Genomic DNA, 20,379 nt, shown 5'->3' with positions numbered 1-20,379 from the left:
GAGCTCAGACAGCAGCGCTGCACCTCGGGTTGCATAATGAAGAACATTTGCTGAGTGTTTTCTGGGTCGGAGAACCCTTTGTGGGGCTGCCAGTGTCGCAATGCAGGGAGGAGGAGGAGGCTTTAATTAACAGGAGATCCCAACACACACACACACACACACACACACACACACGCGCGCACACACACGCACACACACACCTAAAGCCTCGGCAGCTCATCCTAGAACCACAGTCCGCTTACACAGCCTGCTGTGAGCTGATCGATATCAGTGGCCATTTAAAGGAAGATGACGCTCTGCCGTGCTCACAGAGACGCCTCCTACAAGCCCCGAAGGACACAACTCTGCGTCTGTCTGATAAACTCTGATCAACCCGCCGCTCAGCTCACAGAAACTTTGTCACGCTGCAGTTTTCCTCCAATCATCCCCTCAGGGCAAAATGAAAACGAACCAAAAACAGACGAAACAGGAACTGGAACTGTGCAGAAATCCGCTCTGCGTTTTACAGGAGGCAGCAGAAGCTGCTTCAAGGCCCCAAAATGCCTCTTTTGGGCAATTGGTAAAGAACATTTCAACAAAAGTGTAAGACAGAAGCAGGAATAATATGCAACATATTAATAACTGAGGCGGTTTCCTGCAATGCACCAGCCAGGGAGCGTTATCACACTGACCACCGAAGCCACGGAGGCTGAACAAATAATAAAATAAAGTAAATAGACCTGCAGATGAATCACTGAGCTGCAGTCCAAACAAATCTAACCATAACTATCCCAAAGGTGACAGACAGCAGGTGGGGGCCTGCCTCAGTGACATCATACAGATCCAAGGCGATGTTTAGAGCAGCTTTGGGCTCACAGGGATAAGTGAACGTACACTCGGCTCATTAAAAAGCTCTGGTCATGTTAATGTGAACATCCAGTCCTGAGCAGTTTATAGGCGGAAAGTACAACGTCCTCCTGACTCATTACAGTTCAGGTTATTCAGCACACAGGTTATCAGTAAATGACACTAAAGCATTCAGCCTCAGAGCATGAAATCTGACACAGTCCTGTGTGACAGTAAAACATGTAGTAAAACTCAGGAACAGGGTGTGGTCGGTTCTCTGTGTGCATGTGAGCGGATGCTGGGGTCTGAGGTAGTGCTGGGTTTCAGTCCAACATCTCAGGTTATGTCCAGAGGGAGGAAGATAAAACCAGGGAGTAAGATGATCGAATTCAAAACAAAAATGCTCAGCAGGCAACCAGAAACGCCTGGTGGACTAGTGTTTGTATATTCTACTCTATAAGCTTTGTTTAAAAAGTTTAGGTTTAAAAAGGACAAATCAAAATTTAACAAAAACTAATCAAAACCAGCTTTACTTACCGTGTTTTTAAACATAAAAAAAATAAAGTGATCAAATGCACAGAAATGGTGTTACTCGAATGAGACAAATGCACAAAATCCAACAAAAGGTCGAACGATGAGGAACACAACTACAAAATGCAAATGTTAAGATTCAAAGAAATGCAAAAAGACGATGCAACCAAAGGAAACACTGACTGGTTGGTTGGATGGAAGAAAGTAATGGAGGGGAACTAAGAATGGAGATGGAAGTTATGTGGATGAACATGGAAGTGCCAGTAAAAGTGTAGTGGGGGATGGTATCCATGCTGGAACTGGGTTATTTTACCTGCTCTTATGTTCAGGTTTGGCATCTTAAACGGTTTGCCGCCCTCCGCGCTCTTCTTCGCCGCTGGCTCCTCTGGTTTGCAAACAGGGGAATGGGTGGTAGGAGCTTGGGGGGGTGGGGGCTGCTGGATGTCGAGCTTCTCCAGCTCAGCCTTGCTTTTCTGGGGGGAGGCCTGTGTGAGGAGGCGGTAGGAGCTCTGACTTGGAGCTTCTTCTTCAACCTCCGGGGGCGGGGCTACTTTTGCGATTGGATCCTTTTGTCCAAAGCTGAGATCATCATCCATGGGGATCTCCGGGGGCTTGGAGGCTGCAAACTTGGAAGTATCCAGAGCTTCGAGAAACTCGTCAATAACACCCCTAGGTGGTCTTTCGATGAATTCAAATTCCTCAGAGGAGACTTCATGCTCGGAGACCTCCTCGGCCATCTCCGGCTCCTCCAGCTCCATCTTCAGGTCCTTCTTGTCAGTTTCCACCTGGAAGCTGGCAGGGTTCTTTGCCATTGCTTCCAAGACCGGCGAAAGGGAGTCTGCTGTTGGAGACTCTGAATCCGAATCCTCAGCAGGGGTCTTCTTATTCTGGAAGTCGAGTGGCTCAAACTTTCCGGTCATTTTGGGAGAATCGTGGCTTGAAAACCAATCTTTCTGTTGAATCTTGACAGGTTCCTCTTCTTTTGCTTTAGTTGGGGTAGTTTCCTCGGCCTCTTTGACGAGATCAAATGCGCCAAAGGTTTTGTCATCTTCTGCTTTTTCTTTATCTGTAGCTCTCCCCTCCATCTCCTCAGTCATCTCTTTCAGCAGGGAAACTTTAGCCTCAAAAGCAAAGGGGTTATTAGCAGACAGATTGATCGGAGGATTGGGCGACTCCATCATCCTTCGTTCGAGGATGGGGCTCTGCTCCTCCGGACTTCCCTCAGAGGAGCCGGAGTCTAGTTTGTCGGGGTTGAGCGGGGAAGACTTCAGGATGTCTGGAAGCGAAGGCGGCAGAGCAGAATCCTCCTCTTCCTCTTCATCATCATCATCATCATCTCTGAGACCAGATGAGAACTGATTCATCGATTGCACGAGTGAGTCGGCAGTCATCTTGCCGGGCTCAAATGTTTTTCCCTCATCCAAGAAAGATGGTAGATTTTCCTGGGATTCTCCAATCTGCCCATACTGGACCAGATCGGGAGTTGGACTATCGGACATTTTAGATGCTCTGCTGTCTGACTTGGAGTCTCCAAAATGTGAGTAGCCGCTGTCCGCAAGTGGGGAAAAGCCATCAAATGGGTTATTGTTCTTCTTCACCTCGTACATCAAGTCATCTTCTTCGTCAGACTGGTTGCCGTGCAGGTCTGGCTCAAAACTTGGGGGGTTAATGGAGGCCGTGTCCTTGGGGAAGGAATCCATTGAGGGCTTGGTGTTGTCTTGAGAAGCTAGGTATGGTGAATCCCAGTGCTCTGTTGGGTTAGAGGAGGCAACGTGAGACTCAGGGACCATCATCTGGGGATTCACGGGGGAGGGGCCAGTGGAAGACCTGTCTGAGCTAATCAGCTTCTCGTCAGGCGAAAAGGAAATGCCACTGTCTTCGCATGGATTATGAGGCCCTGGGTCTTTCCCTAAACTCAGGTAAGGACCAGCTAATGGATCTAGAGGGTCTTCCTTATTCTTACTACTGCCTGGTCCAGAGTCACCCCCCCAAGGCATGTCCTTGGAAAGAGTAGCAGGGGGTTCAGTGGAGAAGGAGCCCAGGGGTGCAGCAGATCCTGAAGCAGGGGGCTGGTTGGGACTCTCGGTCAAAGAGAGCTCTTCCAGAGAGTCGGGGGAGTGGAGAGGGGAGATGGGAGAGATGGGAGCAGGGGAATCACCCTTCTGCCCAAGTGCTTGAGTAGAGAGGGAGGAGGGAGAATGCAATACAGCACATATCAAAGACATACTCCATTCCTTACAGTGCCCACCACACCTGGGTAGAACAGCTACCAACAACATTCAGAAAAGGTTCAGAGATTTAGACCAGACAACGGCTATGAAAGGTGGCGGTGGCTGGTAGACCAGTTCAGTATAACCCCAAAAACAATCAGCTAAAAGGATAATACTAAATACTAATACGTTGTGTGTGATTTTAAGTCTTTTATATTACAGTATTGGCTTGAAAGAATATATTTTTGGAGTTTATGTTTGAAAAGAAATGGGGCTTGTCTAATGTTTGGGGACCAGATCCAGTATAACATGGTCATGTTGAGACATTGTTGGGATTGTATATAAATGTAATGCCTACAACAGATAGATTAGAAAAGACAAACGTTGCTTTGGTGCTGGAACACCTGACTTTGGATCCAACCTAATCGTAAACCAACACATTTGTTGTTGTTTTTTAGATTTAATGATTATTTCAAACATTTTAACTTTCATGAGCAGAGATTTTCAGCCCAGCTGTCACTGCATCCCCTCTTGAAATAGTCTCAGGGTTGACTGGCTGATATGGTCTTATGCAAGCAATCAGCAGTGTTCTTTTCACTGGGAGATATTGCCTTTCAGAGGACTGACGGGGAGGAACAGGTGACTAATGAAAAACACCATCACGTTTTCTCAAAGGTGGACTCCAGGCCTAAGGATGAGTGCTGGCTTCGATGATGCTTTCACTTGTTCGACTTCTACTCACCTTCAAACTAACTGACATCACATTAAACAAATATTTGATATGACTGTATGTGATGTGCATAAAGATGATGGGCAAAGTCAAGTGATAATAATAATTAACAAAATGCTTTGTCCTGAGCCAGTCAGCAGTCACTGTTGGGCTCAGGCAAGTCCACCGGTGTAAAAACATGGGGGGATTTTTCACGGGTAACCTCTTCCTGCTTCTGCTAACAGTACTGGTTCACTCCTAAACACATACCGATTTCTTGTTATGAGAGTTACTGACCAACCATAATGTGATGGGATTTAAGTATACTGACAAAATCATGTCCCTGCACAAAAAGCCGACAATATCATAGATTGTAAGCTTATCTTTGAAGTACGCCTGCTAAAATGGGATTGACTGCATGACTGTTGTCTTATTTCCTAAGTGGCATAAAACACATTCTTTAAGTGCTGGAAATATGAATTTAAATTAGGGCTGCTCGATTATGGCAAAAATGATAATCACGATTATTTTCACTGAAATTGAGATCTCGATTATTTGACGATATTTATTTAACAATAACAATGTGTTGAATGATGACTTTAAAGATTGTCAAAAAATAATCTAAAATAGTGTACAAATACTGATAACAGTGCAAATGTTTGCAATATAAAAAATAAATGAAAAATGTAAACATCTGTGTTTAGTGAACTTTGCAGTGTTGCTTTGTGGTGCAGCTACGACACCGTAGCAAAGTTTACACACTGTGTCTACTTGATCCACGTCTGACTGAACCCATAATGTTTCCACACCACTGAAGGTTTTTACCTCTCTTTTCAACCAACGGCCGTCACTCTCCTCTCCAAATAACTTCTGCTTAGCTTTCCGAGCTTCCCTCGGGTCCTCTTAATCAGCGGTCCCCAACCCCCGGGCCTGGTACCGGTACAGGTCCGTGAGTCGTTTGGTACCGGGCCGCGAGAGTTGAGGCTCAGGTGTGAAATGTTTAGTTTTCAGTAGAGCTGGGCGATAGAACGATAACGATATGTATCGCGATATAACTTTTACTCGATAGAGAAATTAAGCTATCGCGATAGACCTCGCCGCTCTTGTCCTCTTAAAAAAAAAAAAAGGTCAGCCAATCCAAATTAAGTAGCGCAGAGCCGAACCAATCACAGCCGCAGCGTCACGTCGCGTGACTTGTTACGTACAGCACAAGTGCCAAGCCGCACGTGTGTTTGTTTGGGAAGCAGCCAGCGGGTAATGGAGGAAATGAGTGTGCCGACTAGAAAAATCAACCGAGCGTGACCGAAGAGAAAACAGATGATGGTTCCAATGCCGGAGAGATTGTCGAACGGAAGAGCCATAGAAGTTCCGTAGTGTGAAGGTATTTCGGCTATTTCAAGTCTGACAAAAAACAGAGTAGCGTGCACTGTAAATTGTGCCGAAAGCAAGTCTGGAAATACAATAAACTGGTGCATGCGTCACACTGTGCGCCACGTTATTGTTTCGGTGAAATGAATTTCTACAATACTGTTAATTCTACTCTCTGCAGTGTTTAAATGCTTACATATACACACAGTTAGTCCCTCCACACATACGACTCGGTTCTGCTTCTATGCCCCAGCTTTGTTTACTTTTTCCCACCGAGGCTTCTAGACTTCTGATTGGCCAATATTTCTGCACGGTTAGGAATCTAGCGCCACCTGCTGCTTTGGCATGTTCATAGCAGCGTTTTCCTTCATTTCTGCCTTTATGTGTGGACGGGATTATTTTTTAAAACGAAAACGGAAAATCTCCGTTTTCAAAAATACCCGTGTACGTGTGGACGTAGCCTCAGTCTCTGACTGGAAGCGCTAATTCGTCATTCGGCTTTTGTCAGACTAAAGTAACTGTTAAAACTGTTTGAAAAGCTCAGCTATACAACAAGGAGAGATTGAGAATTTCCTTTTAGTTCTCAGTTTATTTGATATTGACAAAAGTTAGTCAGTTTTGTCTGATCTTCTGTAAAACAAACTAAGATTTATTTTTAGAATTAATATTTTGTTTCTAAGTGGAATTGACAGTTTAGTCTGTTTCGTTTGTTCTATTTTGAAACTTAAACGCTTTAGCGGCTGCATTTTGTGTAGTTTGCAATATTTGCCTTTATCTATCTGAAAAAGTCTCATGTTCCTTAAGTACATCTACCCTGTTGAACTTATTATGGGAAATAAATATTTAAATAAAAACAAGCTGCTGATTATTTCACATTTTACTTGTGAGCAACGGCACATTTAAATCTTACAAATATAGTTATTTGGCTTATATCGTGATAGATATCGTTATCGCCTGAAATGAAAAAAACATATCGTGATATGAAAAAATCTCATATCGCCCAGCTCTAGTTTTCAGGGTTTTTATCGGTTTTCAGCGTTATTTTGTTATCGTTTTTATCGTTAACTCGGTTTTCCTGGGTCTTTTCACGTGTGTTATGAATAAATCTTCTTTTTTTCTGTACCGGTACTGGTTTTATTTTGTTGTATTTATCTGCGACACCTTAAAGGCCGGTCCATGAAAATATTGGAGACCGCTGCTCTTAATTGTTGTGACGCGTGTTCGAAATGCAGAGAGGTGCGCTCGATTTGCCACACGGAGCAGCGCGAGAGTAAAGCACGAGGGAGGGGCTAATAATCGGCTCAGTCATTTTTAATGATCGTTGAAAGCCCAGATCGTAATTGTGATTAAAATTCGATTAATTGAGCAGCCCTAATTTAAACCCACCTAAAGTAGGGAAAGAAACAACTTTTATAGCTGTAATGTTAGAGTTGGGTCTGTTTCTTTGGGAATAAACTGGACTTACACGACTACCATCCACAGTCAGGTTTGCCCACATTTGTCTGGTCTGTAAACCACCTTGGTTTGACGTTTGGTGGTGCAATAAATGTTTCCCCAGGTCTGGCGCCAATAAACCATGCCCAGAGTGTCAAACAAACTGCTAGGTGACCACAGATAATGATTCCTCTCAATTAAGTTTTCAAAATATAATTTAACAAATGCACAAACCTGAGGAGAATCATTATTCGTCTACAAACTACTCGTACAAGTTCAGGTCAGTCTACTCTACAACAGTCACATGTGAATCACAATGCAACACAAACACAGGCAAAGTCAGATTTAACAAACCCACGGCAAGCATCCCGTGTAAATGCTCACATGACGTAAAAAAACCTACAGCTTCTTCCATGCGATGAGTTATTTTAAAACAAAGAGTGAAGAATAAAGAACTGAAGAGGAAAATAAATGACCGAGACGGGGAAAGAGACGAGCAGAGAGGACTTGCCTGTAGGGAAGTGCATCAGAGGATGAGGCTGAGCTTTAGAAGAAGAAGAAGGTACATCTGTGGAAGAAACGAGAGAAAGCAGCAGAAAGTGAGTTTATGCAAGCTCAGAGGGAAAAGACCGAGAACAGAGAGAGATATCATCGCCAATACAAACTGAAGAGGAGATTTCTAAAGCCAAAAGTGGGTCTCTACGCCTCAAGTGACGGGATAAAATCTTAATCACAGCTCCCGAGCGTTAAAGAGAGAAACGTGGACGCCCACAGGGGGCTTCTTCACCTAATGCTTTTATTCAAAAAGGAGCAGCTGTGCATAGAAGTTCACACAGCTTACAGCGTTTAACAGCCTCTGTGCAATCGGACATGCCATCAATACCACGCCTTCACCCCCTCATCAGACCTGCAGGCTGTGGTTCACACTCAGTCCCTGCTGCAGGAGGCCAGGAGCCGTTTTAGCTTACTGGGCACCACGTTAGCAGTTTACACCCTCTCCAGGTACAAGAAGCCTTCATCACAGCTTCACCATCAATGTTTCTGCTGCTCCCAAAAACCAAACAAACAGTTAAAATGATTCAAATTCTTTTAGCGCCAATAAAACGATCAGCTGTTCAGCTCTCAGGTGTTGATGTTAATTCAGAGCATTTATGAGGTGAAGGAGCGTTGATGGCTTCAGAATTAGACTTTGTTCTACAATAATTCGATCATCTCACTTTCTATAAATTGCAATCTTTGCTCGTGCTGTAATGATTTCACCAAACAGCAACGTGACAGAAGTTTTATGAATATAAAAGAGCATAAAATTCACCGCACTGACAACATGAATCAAACATGTTTGTTACTGTTTGTGTGGACGTGAGCACCGTGTGCTACCTGAACAAGCTCTCCGAGTTACGTAAACACGCGTTAAAGGCCGGACGTGTCTTTAACTGATAGCAGATGACAAAGAAAAGGTCAGAGAAATGGTGACAGGCAGTAAAGCATCGGACGATTTGCTATGAAGAGACGTGAGGAGGTTTTCCCAGCTTTCACAGGAGACGCAACACGAGGGCGACCCAGAGGTTTCAGCAACACGCCGACTAACCATCCATAAAATACTCTAAAAATGTCAAATATGACAGATGTTTTCCAAACTCGTCTGGTTACACAACATCAGCACACAGACAGGAAACTTGACTGTTGTGCAAGTCAGAAAGCTCGAGCCAACAGCAATCGGCCGATTAAACCAAATGAAGCCGAATGACATTAAGGACGTGCTGAAAACGTCTGCTTCTTCCTGCTAATGAGCTTAATGCTGTTTCCCCCAAACAGATGACTGCCTACATGTGATGGGACAAAAACAGGGAAAGTGCTCCAACAAAATCCTCCACAGCAGCACGAACACACAGACTGCTCCTGCAGTCGTGCAGCGGTTAATGCACCATATTTTATCCAAGTCCAGTTCTCACTGAGATTAAGAACAGCCGGCTGAAGAGAAGCAGACGTCGACGTTAATGCAACTGTTGCACACGATCAAGTAAATATACAGACATACAGCTCGAGCTCCTGCGCTGAGCCGACTGGTCTTTAAAACTTTAAAGGACAAACTGAGAAAGATGTTTTGGCTGATTTTGGCTTTTCTACATCTGTGTATAGAAATTAGAGGCGACGTGAGAAGCAGACTAATCTTTGACTGACAGTTACACTGCTGCACTCAGAAAAACGAGCAACACAAGTGAAAGAAAACGAGAGAAATGCCTGGAATAAGTGAAGAAATCAGAGATTTTGAGCTAAAAAGGGCCAAAAACCATTAAAAGGCAAACTCTCAGAACGCAAGCACATAAAACTGAGTCGTCTACATAGAAGTGGACATAAGAAAAACAGGACTGTTAACACCCAAAATACAAACACAGACAACACCCCTGTGTCCAGATTGGGACGTATGTGCTAATATATTTACAGACTGGTTGGTGTCGCCCGATGAGCAGAGGGCAGCTCAAACACAGGCAGCAGATACTGCAGCTCTGGATAGCAACCGGCTGAGGACAGCAGGAGCTGCTAAATAATTAACATCCAAACCTACATGGATCTCTTACCTACCCTACAGAGACTGTTTACAAAGGACGGACGTCTGCAGGTGAGCCAATGATTAAGCATCTTTGAGCTGCATTCCTCTGAGCAGCACGCAGCTCCGACTCACTGAGGGTGGAACTTGTGCTCAGCTGATCTCGGAGCTCAGCAAACACTTTGTGGTCGCGTTGAATCAAACATGAAGTTCATTTTATAAATGATGGTCCCACCAGAGTGACCGTGGCTGTGTCCACCACGAGTTTGTGTTTTTAGGATGGAGCGAGAACGACTGACTGAACACGAGACAAGCTGAGAGCACTCAGAGGAAACACTCATCATCATCTTCCTCTCGTAACTGTAGGAAGCCACGATCATAATGAAATTAAAATCGGATTGATTAGCCGGCTCCACACAGGCCTCCATCTTTAACTCAACGTCTTCATTAGCCAACAAAGAAATGATTCATAAAGAGATTAAAAAGAATGTTTTCATTCAGACTTTCATAAAATTAGATTATTAAAAGACAGAAGTCTGAACTGTGTACAGGCTGGAATGACGTTGCTCTTCATCAGTGAAGTTTCATGAAGGTCCAGAAACCATCTTTATCTCTAACGTCCTCTGAGCTCAAGGCCAAAATCAAAAACACCGACAGGAAACTTTCGTCATTTTGTGATTATTACAGATGAAAATCAAGAATCAGGACTCTGTGAATAATCGGATTAAATCATAAGCTGATTATCAGATTTATTAATGAATTGATTTTGATTACAAAGTGAAGCTGAGCTGATTACAAAGCTCAGTTTTATTTGTTACCTCTGCTGTCGAGGTTTGCCTTCCAGCGATGGAGAAGACCTGCGATGGAACCGAACAGGACATTTAACATGAAGTCACAGTCGACTAAATCTGAACTCTAACCTGTGGATTTTAATATGAAGGTAACAAAGCACAACATGGAGTCACGTTAGGTTTCGATGGCTCTCAGCAGACTCCCAGACTCAGCTGACGCTCCTCCACTGCTCATATGTCTACTTATCTCTGCATTTACACATTTTACATCCACCTAACAGCCCCGAAGCCCTAAAGTGTAACAGCAACATTAATAATACGCAGGTGTGAGCATTACCAATCATAACCAGCAGCAGCGACGCCTCGGCCTGCTGCAGGAATCGAACCTTTAACCCCGACACTTTACGACTGAGGAATGTGCTCCAAGCATCTCTCCTCGCCGCTCGAGCTAAACACAAAACTCCGCCTTCTTAAACGTGCGCTCGTCCAACCGCAGCAGCGCGTTTAAAGAGGAGGAAACCCCGAGACACCACTGCAGTCCGTCCACACACTGAACCCACGCAACCTCTGTGACACAAACCAGGACCTGTGTGGACTCATGTGACACTGCTATGTTTAATCTGACCCAGTCCCCAGAGACGGGGCTCAGGCTGAGAGGGAAACTGGCCTCCAGCTAAACCAGATCAAACCCGCCCGTAACGTCCGCTGACCTTCCTCTGAGCCCCGGCGTCTGCCTGGCTGGGACGTCTAAGGCCAAATAAACCCAAATTTAAACAGGACGGATGGAAGCGTGCAGATTTTCATGGATCTGTTCTTCCACTTCCGCGATTCACTCGCCGTCATCCATCTGACATCAGAGTTAGAAACCAGTCCAGAGTAAGTGTCGTCTGATGGACCAGGTTAGATATTCTCCATTCTACCACTCATCTCGTTCTTCAGCAGTTTTGTCTCTGAAACGTGGGCTTCTTATTTCAGATTTATTTTCCACCCGTCTTGCAACTTCCTGTCACAAAGAGAGAGGTGCTGCTGGCTGGTGCCAGGTTAGCCAAGAATTCTAACTAGCACTTCTGGTACCTGCTGGGAAAGGAAAAAGGTCAGATTTATTCTTTTCCCAGAATCCCCTGAAAGATGATCCCCTTCCAAACAGTTGGAGGTCTTTTCTACAAAGTCTGTTCTGCCTTTTCAAGGAAGTCCACACGTTTCCCAACCTGCTGCTACCACTGCTGAAGTCAGCCACTGTCAGAAGACTGCATTATTCTGACATGTGCTCTGTTAGACGTCTGCCTATGACAGAGCTCCATCTCTGATGTGAGAGGTCTGCAGTCCAGCCAACTTTAAAACACTTTTGCGTCTGCAGCAGCCGAACACGTGAAAGCTGAAGTCCGGATCAGAGCTTCTTTAGCCTGAAAACAAACAGATGACACAGTTTTCTGCCTCGTCTGATGAATCCGTTCATCGCGGGCAGGTATCACCTTTCACCGCACAGCTCTACAAGCTCTGAGCTTATCGCAGCGATAAGAGGCGGGATTAAATCAGATTAACACGAGCTCGTCGCCACGAGAACTCAGAGCTGCTGCTGACCGAGTAAAATACAAACAGAGCGGGCGTGGCTGCTGTGCCGGGTGGAGTCGCACTTAACCACACGTATGCGTCACCATCACTCTGACCACACCAGCAGCTCCTCACAAACAGACACTGACGGATGTAGGTGACCCCAAAACAATGAGATGTAGGCCGACGGCGAGCCCCAAACGATTACACGGCCTGTCCGTCACCGCGCCGCAGAAGGACGAAAACTCGCCGCAAACACCTTTTTCAAGGTGACGACCTGAATCTGTGCGAGAGCGAGGAGGAGGGAGGCAGCAGCGCCTTCATCTCTTCTGACAAACAACATGACAAACATCGAGCTCCAACATTTCTGCCCGTTTTTATCTCAAAGCAAAAACAAACATATTTTTAAAAAGGTAACTCGTCATGACGCATGCTCCCGTGGTCAGCTCGCGCTGCACGTACATCTCTACGTGTGATCAGAAATGTGCTGTTTTAAAAGCTCTAGCAGCAGAACGTTGGTATTGTAGAAAATAAAGGATCGTTTGTTGGCTCTGAGGTACAAAAACACTAAAAATGAGCCGACTCGCCTCATCGACGCAGACGGGCAGCAAACATCAGAAGGAAGCAGCTGAACTTCCCAAAGAGACGGCGTGTTTTCTTCACTACATGAAAACACACCCTGCTTCTGTCCTCAGACATTTAAACTATGACCTGACTGCTGCACGGCCTTTAGTCCCTCCTTTCTTAGTTTGGGCGTTTCTTTTCTTTTTTTTAAAGTTTGTTATTTACCGAATATTCTCAGATAAGTTGGAAGAGCAGAGTTTAGGAGAGGCGACCGGCTCGGGCAGGAAGAGCGACGCTGTTGTATTTGACCACTTAGATTTGGACCCCTGGGTCTTTGTCCAGAGCACTGATTGGATCGGGCCCAGCTCTAAAGAGGTGGCGACCACCCGAGGGATACAAGGGAGGCGGGACGGGACTGTTCCACTCCTGCACACTGTCCTGTGTGGCAGATCTGTTAGAAACCCTCGAGTTCCTTAAAATCTGCTTTGAAGAAGCACTTCAGCTGATACTGATCTCACTGGATCTAAAGAGGGATTTTATCCAGCTGCCTTTTGTGTGTGTGTTCATTAATAAACACACAGAAACCTCCAACAAAGGTGGATTATTCCAGCACGCGCTGAAGTCATAATACATCTGCCAGAATAAAGTGGAGGCAGCTTCCTGTGATCAGACACAGTTGTTTTTACTGAAGCGTTTCAAATATTAAAAAGTGGTTTTTAAAACAGTCGTGGCTGCTGGAGGCAGAGAAATCTGGAGGCCTTCATGGGCACATTAATAACACCTCATCATGTAATGCCTGCTCTGAGCGCAGTAATTAAAAGAGGCGAGGCTGTTCATTACTTTATAATCGTGCAATAAACACAGGAGCATCAAACAAGAGGGCACTGTGGACCAGAAACAAAGAGAAAGGCAAGAACGGGCTAAAATGCAACAAAGGACGCATTTAAAAGCTTAATTTAATCTCAAATTGCCCAAAATTAAAGAAGAATTTACATCTCCTCTCCCTCCTACTCTCAGGTCACCTCCTGAGCGTGGCCTGGTTTCTGTGTGCCGAGGAAATCGTGTTTAACGGTGACATATTTTCGCCTCAGGTCTCTCAGGAGGTTAATGTGTGTGTGATGGAGCTGGCAGTGATGGAATCGATTCAGACATGGATGAATTTCTTTCTCGCTCCGTCTCTTTTGTTCTGGCTGCTTGCTGTAACAGGCGGTTTTTCCACCTCCGTCTGTGGCCTCGCCAAGCAGCCCCACCCTGCCTGCTGCTGCTCCAGCTCAGGCCTGTTTACCTGCCGAAAGCCACATTTACTCCACCAGATAAACAAAAACAACAGCGGCAGCAGCTGAAATGGAGCACTTCCTGAAAGTCTACGCAGTCCAGACATGACACAAAACGCCACGGGAGCAGGACCGAGCCCCAGCAGCCAGCGGCAGAGCCGATCTGGAGGCCTCTGGAGCTGATTCTTTTTTTCTGGGATCTGGGGTGTTGGTTTTTGGGTGGAGATTGTGGGGGTGGGTGAGGGTGTGGGTAGCCGGGGTAGGAAAATAAATCATGAAAGGCTGATTGGGGTTATTCTGGGAGCGGTGTGGAAGCCGACAGGGAGTGGACGCACAGCGGATTCCTTTGTTGTGACTAATCTCCCTGCTAACCGCGCATGCTTCCATTATCGGACGCGACCATGTCTATCCTGCCGCCGCTTAAATCAGAGCAAACAGATCCAAAGAACCAATCTCATACGGGTTTGTGTTAGCTGTGATTCTGACTCCGATATTACAGGTTTATAAAATAAAGCATTACAAGGGGAGAGCGCTGGAGTCCACCTCACGCAACACAATAGAGAAAACACACAATTTAATTTGTCTGCCTCATTTTCTTAACTCATGTCTGAAGGAAAATTCATGCCAAACATATCTGACAGCATTTCTTTGACGCTTCAGCTTTAATTTGTTGGGGGGGAGAAGGAATAAAGGGTGTGTCCGATAATGGAACCAGGATGCAACTACCGTTAGCATGCGCGGACACGCAGCGAGCGGAGAACAGATGCCCGGTTTAATAACAATAACGGCTCCGATAACGGTGGAACAAACCGCGTTTATTCCGGGAAATGTTTCCAAAAACACCCCAGTGCCGTTAGCTACAGGAAGCAGGCTGCCTCTGGTGGATAACTGGAGGATAAATGGTGCAATCCTGCCACCTCATCGGCTCACAGCCTGCTTCCTGCCGCCTGTTTGTCCGAACAGGTGGGCCGCATCACCACAACACAGCAAAAAAACCGGGCTAGCCTGCTAGCATAAAAAAACGCAAGCGTGCGCAAAAAAACACCGCAACTGTCTCGTTTTTAAAAGAAAACACGCTCCGTGACTCCAGGAGTCTACCTCCCATCCATTTAGCGCAAACAGCAGCCAGGCTCAGTGATGAAGCACCTTTCGCTCCCCTCTGGGGTAGCATCGCTAGGCGGCTAAGAGGCTAAGCACTTAGCGAACAACACCCTGGAGAAATCCACACAAATTTAGCACAATCTAACACAACATAACTGAGACCAGGCGTTAAACGTGTCCAAGGGAGAAAAGGCAGCACTCTACCCCGCCTATTTTTATCTGCAGGTCGTTTTCCCCATTCAGGTGCACAGAAAACCGGTAAAAATGAAAAAAATATCCAGGTGCATTTCACCGAGTTTTAGGTAAAAGGCTTTAAAAATAGACCTTAAAGGTGTCCCTCCACTCTCGAATAACCCTGTCCTGCCGTTTATCCATCAGTGATACTCACACGACGCGGGAGCCGCTGGTTGCGCTGTCACCGCAGATCGCTCTGCTGCCTCTGCGGGGGATGGCGCTGCTTCTCGGGGTTCGGCCACTGGGAGGGCGTCGCTCTCGGGGGCAGGTTCTGGCTCCGGTGCGATCTTTGTACTCGCCGGCTCGGCTTTGGGAGCGGCCACTTCAGGCTCCTCGTGGGCAGAAGCTGGGCTGGTGGAGTCTGGGACTGCCGGTTTGAGGGCTGGCTCCGGTAACGTTACCGTCTCCTTTAGATCAGGGAGGGAAGTTTGCGTGAAGTCGTCAGGAACACTATCTTCAGCTCGGTGCCGCTCCAAAGCGTCTTTAGCCCCGCCAACGAGGTCCACAATGTCGTCATCCAGGAGGTAGTGGTCCGGTTCGGCCTGGTAATGGTGCACCTCGTCGCTGAACATAGGAGTGGTGGAAGAAACTTGATGCTCCTCGCTGTCTGCCATTTTTCTTGATTTTTCCCTCCTCCAAACGGTCTCCTGAGGTTGGAAAAAAGTTTCAGCTCCGGTAAATGTCCGCTCAGTCAGTCACCTCCTGTTGCACACGTCCACCAGGAAGAGCCGTGAAACCGCACCGTGAAGTCTCCGCCTGTATTCTGCCTCTGACCCCGGACAAAGTTGGAGCAGCTCACCGCAGGACAGTCACCACAGAGTCGGACCCGAGTCCCCAGATGGCCGCTGAGTGGGGGAGAAGGGGAAACACCAACGACCAATTACCTACGGCTTAACCCCAGAGTGACACAAGCTGTGACCAATCAGAGAGCACCGAAGGTGGGCGGGGCGTGATGGGACGCCGCCACAAAAGTGCTAAAAAGCAGAAAGTTGATTGCTCCTGTCCTGACATGACTTTCACATGTTTATAACTATGATGGTGTGAACTCTGAGGGCGAGGAGCTCAAACTAGTCGCCTTACTGAACTATTCAAGTCACGTGATCCTGTTTGAAATGATCCTGTAGAGCATAGGTGTCAAACTCTGGCCCGTGGGCCACATTTGGCCCGCAGTGTAATTACATTTGGCCCGCGAAGCCATACCAAATTACTACTAGAGCTGGCCTACTGGTATTATACAGCTAATATCTATATATATATCGTTTAGTATTAAGCCTTGCTTGTTCCATATTCAGTTTTTCAGCAAAACTTGTTTGAGTCAATAAGAAAAGATTGATTCTTATATCTGGAGAAAGATTTTTTTTCAATAAATATTAATGTTAGCCCGCAACATTGTTCCAGTTTTGAATTTTGGCCCACTGTGTATTTGAGTTTGACACCCCTGCTGTAGAGGCTGACCACCGGATAAACACTGGTCTCCTAAATGAAGGTTAGGTTAGGAAATCATATCTAAAGTGGACTTATTTCCAGCTCCATTTCTCTACTAGAGTAGCTTTGCATGATTTACAGATCAAAATCATCCTTTATCTGATACTGTGCACCCAGTTCATCCTCTGTCTGAAACAGCAGATTTAGCCCCTCCCATTTTAAGAAAGCTTTTTTCTAATTGGGTGCCCACAATGACACATCCAGATTCAAGAGTAGAAAAAAGTGTGATAAACTGAGTGTCCAGAGGAGTCTGCAACCTCAGCGTTTGACTCACAGACATTACTGTGCATAAAGTGACCTCATGATTACAAACGTTGGTCTAATAATGCCTGTGCTCATAGACCAACCTACTAAAATACAGCATAAACAAGAGAAATCACTTAAATGCTACATTAGTGACCATAGTGATAAGTACAAGTTAAGGATAGAGGAATAACGAAGCTTCTATAGCCACTATAGCTAAATATGCCAAAATCATAGTATTTTGGGCCATGGCTGATCCTCAGTGGATGAGAGAGTGGAGTGGTAAGCTATCAGCTAACTAATCTTAGGTCATTTACATTAACAGCCCATTCACTTTTACAGCTTAACTTTTAAGTGCACTAAAAGTAAACATTATATAATATAAAGTTAAGAAAAAATATTTAAAGTCTGATCATGCTGATGTATGTTAATGTACAACTGTGCACCAGGTTTTATATGCTTTTATGGTAAATGATATTGTGGGTTTTATTATATATTGGAAAGTGGTGAGATGACATAGCAATGATGCAAACTGGACTGAGGGTGCTAAAAATACTAGCATGCAAAGTACAGAGTGAATAAATGTCTTACAGTGTGTAAAACAATGTATCCTTCTGAAATCCAGCAAAGCAGAAGTACAGAGTCAAATAAAGAGGAAATGCGTTGGTAAATTTCCAGTGCAGCACAGAGCACATGGTGCCTTATTTAAAATGGAGGCTACATATCAGAGATGACTAATCAGAGGATTTCACAATCCTGTCAGAGGCAAAAATGCTGCTTTCAGGTCAGCCAGGAAATGTCATTCAGATATCCACGTGTTTCTAACTGCAGATGACAGTTAAAGTGGACCTGTAGTGTTTTTTTATACTTATTTCCAGTCATATAGATCTCTTGTAATAACTGTGGATATTCGTAAAAAGCAAAGCAAGGCAACAGGAAATTCCTTCAGTCTGCTCTAAACACTCGTTTTACAGTTTTTTCTGCTCTTGGATCTTTATGATTTTAATCTGGACTGAAATCTGAACCCAGAGCTGATGTGTCTTAAATCTGACCAGCAGGGGGCGACTCCTCTGCTATAAAAACATGTCTGATTGTCTATGAGAAAATGGACCTCCGGGTCACCTGATCTCTGCTCTCAATAAACACTCTGGAGTATTTTTGGACCATTTTGCACCCATGAGTACACGCCCCCGACAAAAATTAATTAAATTAACCGCTGGAATTAACAAAGAGCAACACTTCAGAACTTCCCCGGACATCCGACCAAGATGTCACAGTTTCCTTCCATCTCTTCCTGGTGACTCTCAGGTGACATGTTTTTATGATACGATTCATTTTTAAATGAAGATCGTCTGCAGATATGCGTTTGTCCCTATTGCTATACTCCAGGATCAAGTCATGTTTCTGCACGTCTGATTATTCCAGCAACAGACCTGCTTTATATGATTTAGAGTCCAAAAACAATCCCTATTCATGTTGTACTGACAGCCTGCAGATGTTCAGTTTATCAAAAACAAGTTTAGCTCCTGTCCCTTAAAACCCGCCTCTCTTTTACTATTCAGCCATTTTCTGGAAGCCTGCCGAGGGGCAGCACCCGTTGGTTTCAAAGTTTGAAAGGCTTCTGGTGCCTCGCTGGTTATCAAAAGCTCCAGCTGCTAACTCAGAAACAACTGTTGAAAACGACCTTAGAAGAAATGTTTATATTCATGAGCATTTTTACATTAAGTAAGTAAGTAAGTAAGTAAACTTTATTTATTAAGCGCTTTTCGCAGACAGGCAATCACAAAGCGCTGTACACAAATATTAAAATATTAAAATAAACAATAAAATCAATAGACATTGTAAAAGATCAAATGTAAATAATGTAAAAAATATAAAATATGTAGATCAACAAAAGGCTTGTTTGAACAGAAGAGTTTTTAACTGTTTTTTAAAAGAATCCACAGAGTCAAGCAAACGTAATTGTAGTGGTAAACTGTTCCACAGCCTTGGTGCAACAGACTGAAAGGCTCTGTCCCCTTTTGTCTTCAATCGTGTACGGGGAACAACTAAGAGACTCTGAGTCTGTGAGCGGAGATGACGAGCAGCAGTGTATTTTAAAAGAAGCTTGGATAAATAATCTGGAGCCATTTAGTGCTCTGTATGTTAAAACAAGAATTTTAAAGCGAATTCTAAACTCTATTGGGAGCCAATGTAAAGAATATAAGATGGGAGTGATGTGAACACGCTTGGTAGAGCGAGTTAGTAGTCTGGCTGCTGCGTTTTGTATTGTCTGGAGGCGAGAGAGAGATGATTTATCTAAGCTAGTAAACAGGGAATTACAGTAATCTAAGCGTGATGACACAAATGCATGAATGAGTTTTTCCAGTGCAGCTGAGGAAACCATATGTCGCAGTTTAGATATGTTTCTTAAACGATAGAAACAGGAACAAGACAAAGATTTTACATGAGAGTCAAGGCCCAGAGAAGAGTCAAATATTACTCCAAGATTTCGAATATTTGACTTGACAGATGGACAGAAAGAGGCAAGAACCTGACTGATTTTAGAATGTAGCTCAGGAGGAGCTATGATCATGGTCTCGGTCTTGTTAGTATTTAGAACAAGGTAGTTGCTTGAAAGCCAATCAGAAACCTGGGTTAAGCACTGGACTAGGGTGGACAGCCTATCCAGCTGATGAGGCTTAAAGGACATATGGAGCTGAATGTCATCAGCATAAAAATGATAAGACAGGTTGCTAAAAGATTGAATGATACTAGCTAAAGGAAGCATATAAAAAGAAAATAGTAATGGACCTAAAACTGAGCCCTGTGGGACACCACAGGTCAGGGCAGCAGTGTTAGAGGAGAACCTATCAGTCCTAACAGAGAAGGTCCTGTCTGATAAGTAGGAAGAAAACCAGTCTAGGGCAGAGCCAGATACACCAGCCAAAACCTTGAGCCTGTTAAGTAGGATTTTGTGGTCCATGGTGTCAAAGGCTGCACTAAGATCAAGCAAAATGATCACAGAACAGTTCCCTGCGTCAGATGCCATTAACAGATCATTATAGACTCTTAAGAGAGCGGTCTCTGTAGAGTGCTGCTTTTGAAAGCCAGACTGAAAAGGGTCAAGAATCTGTAATTGACATAATAGAGACCTGAACTGATTTTCAACAATTTTTTCAATTTTGAAATAGGTCGGTAATTACTAGCAGAGCTAGGATCGAGATTCTGTTTTTTTTAACAGAGGAGTTACCTCAGCATGTTTAAAATAAGATGGAACACAGCCTTGCCTCCGTGAACTGTTGATGATGGATAGTAATGTGGGACCAATGCTGGTAATAGACCCAGACAGGACAGAGTGAGGTAATATATCTACAGAGCATGACGAGGATTAATAGAAGAATGAACAACAGTGAGGAATTATTCATTCAACAGTATTTGTAAGAAACATTGCATATTATATTATATACGAGAGCCAATGCATTTTCATTTAAGAATCAAAGTATACGTTCATTTAAGAGAAAATAAATAG

At 44.6% G+C, this 20,379-nt stretch overlaps 1 protein-coding gene across 9 annotated transcripts in view; it reads right to left on the bottom strand.

The window, feature by feature from the left end:
- rtn4b (reticulon 4b) overlaps window positions 1-16,013 on the bottom strand; it is a 33,036-nt gene extending 17,023 nt beyond the window's left edge. The window contains exons 1-4 of one of the 9 annotated variants that reach the window (XM_004575755.6): window positions 15,295-16,013; window positions 10,444-10,482; window positions 7,589-7,645; window positions 1,670-3,529 (exon numbers count right to left, since the gene is read on the bottom strand). In XM_004575755.6, coding sequence (XP_004575812.3) covers window positions 1,670-3,529; window positions 7,589-7,645; window positions 10,444-10,482; window positions 15,295-15,754 — 2,416 coding nt within the window. In that variant the 5' untranslated portion in view covers window positions 15,755-16,013. Of the gene's footprint in view, window positions 1-1,669; window positions 3,530-7,588; window positions 7,646-10,443; window positions 10,483-14,903; window positions 14,992-15,294 lie in introns of those variants that run through there. The other 8 variants (XM_004575757.6, XM_076891397.1, XM_004575756.6 and 5 more) reach the window with 8 other exon arrangements.
- Window positions 16,014-20,379: the final 4,366 nt, after the last annotated feature.

Source organism: Maylandia zebra, linkage group LG13, assembly GCF_041146795.1.
Source record: "Maylandia zebra isolate NMK-2024a linkage group LG13, Mzebra_GT3a, whole genome shotgun sequence".
NCBI classification, from domain to species: Eukaryota; Metazoa; Chordata; class Actinopteri; order Cichliformes; family Cichlidae; genus Maylandia; species Maylandia zebra.
The sequence above is the reverse complement of the archived record's forward strand: the minus strand, read 5'-3'. Positions and strand labels throughout refer to the sequence as shown.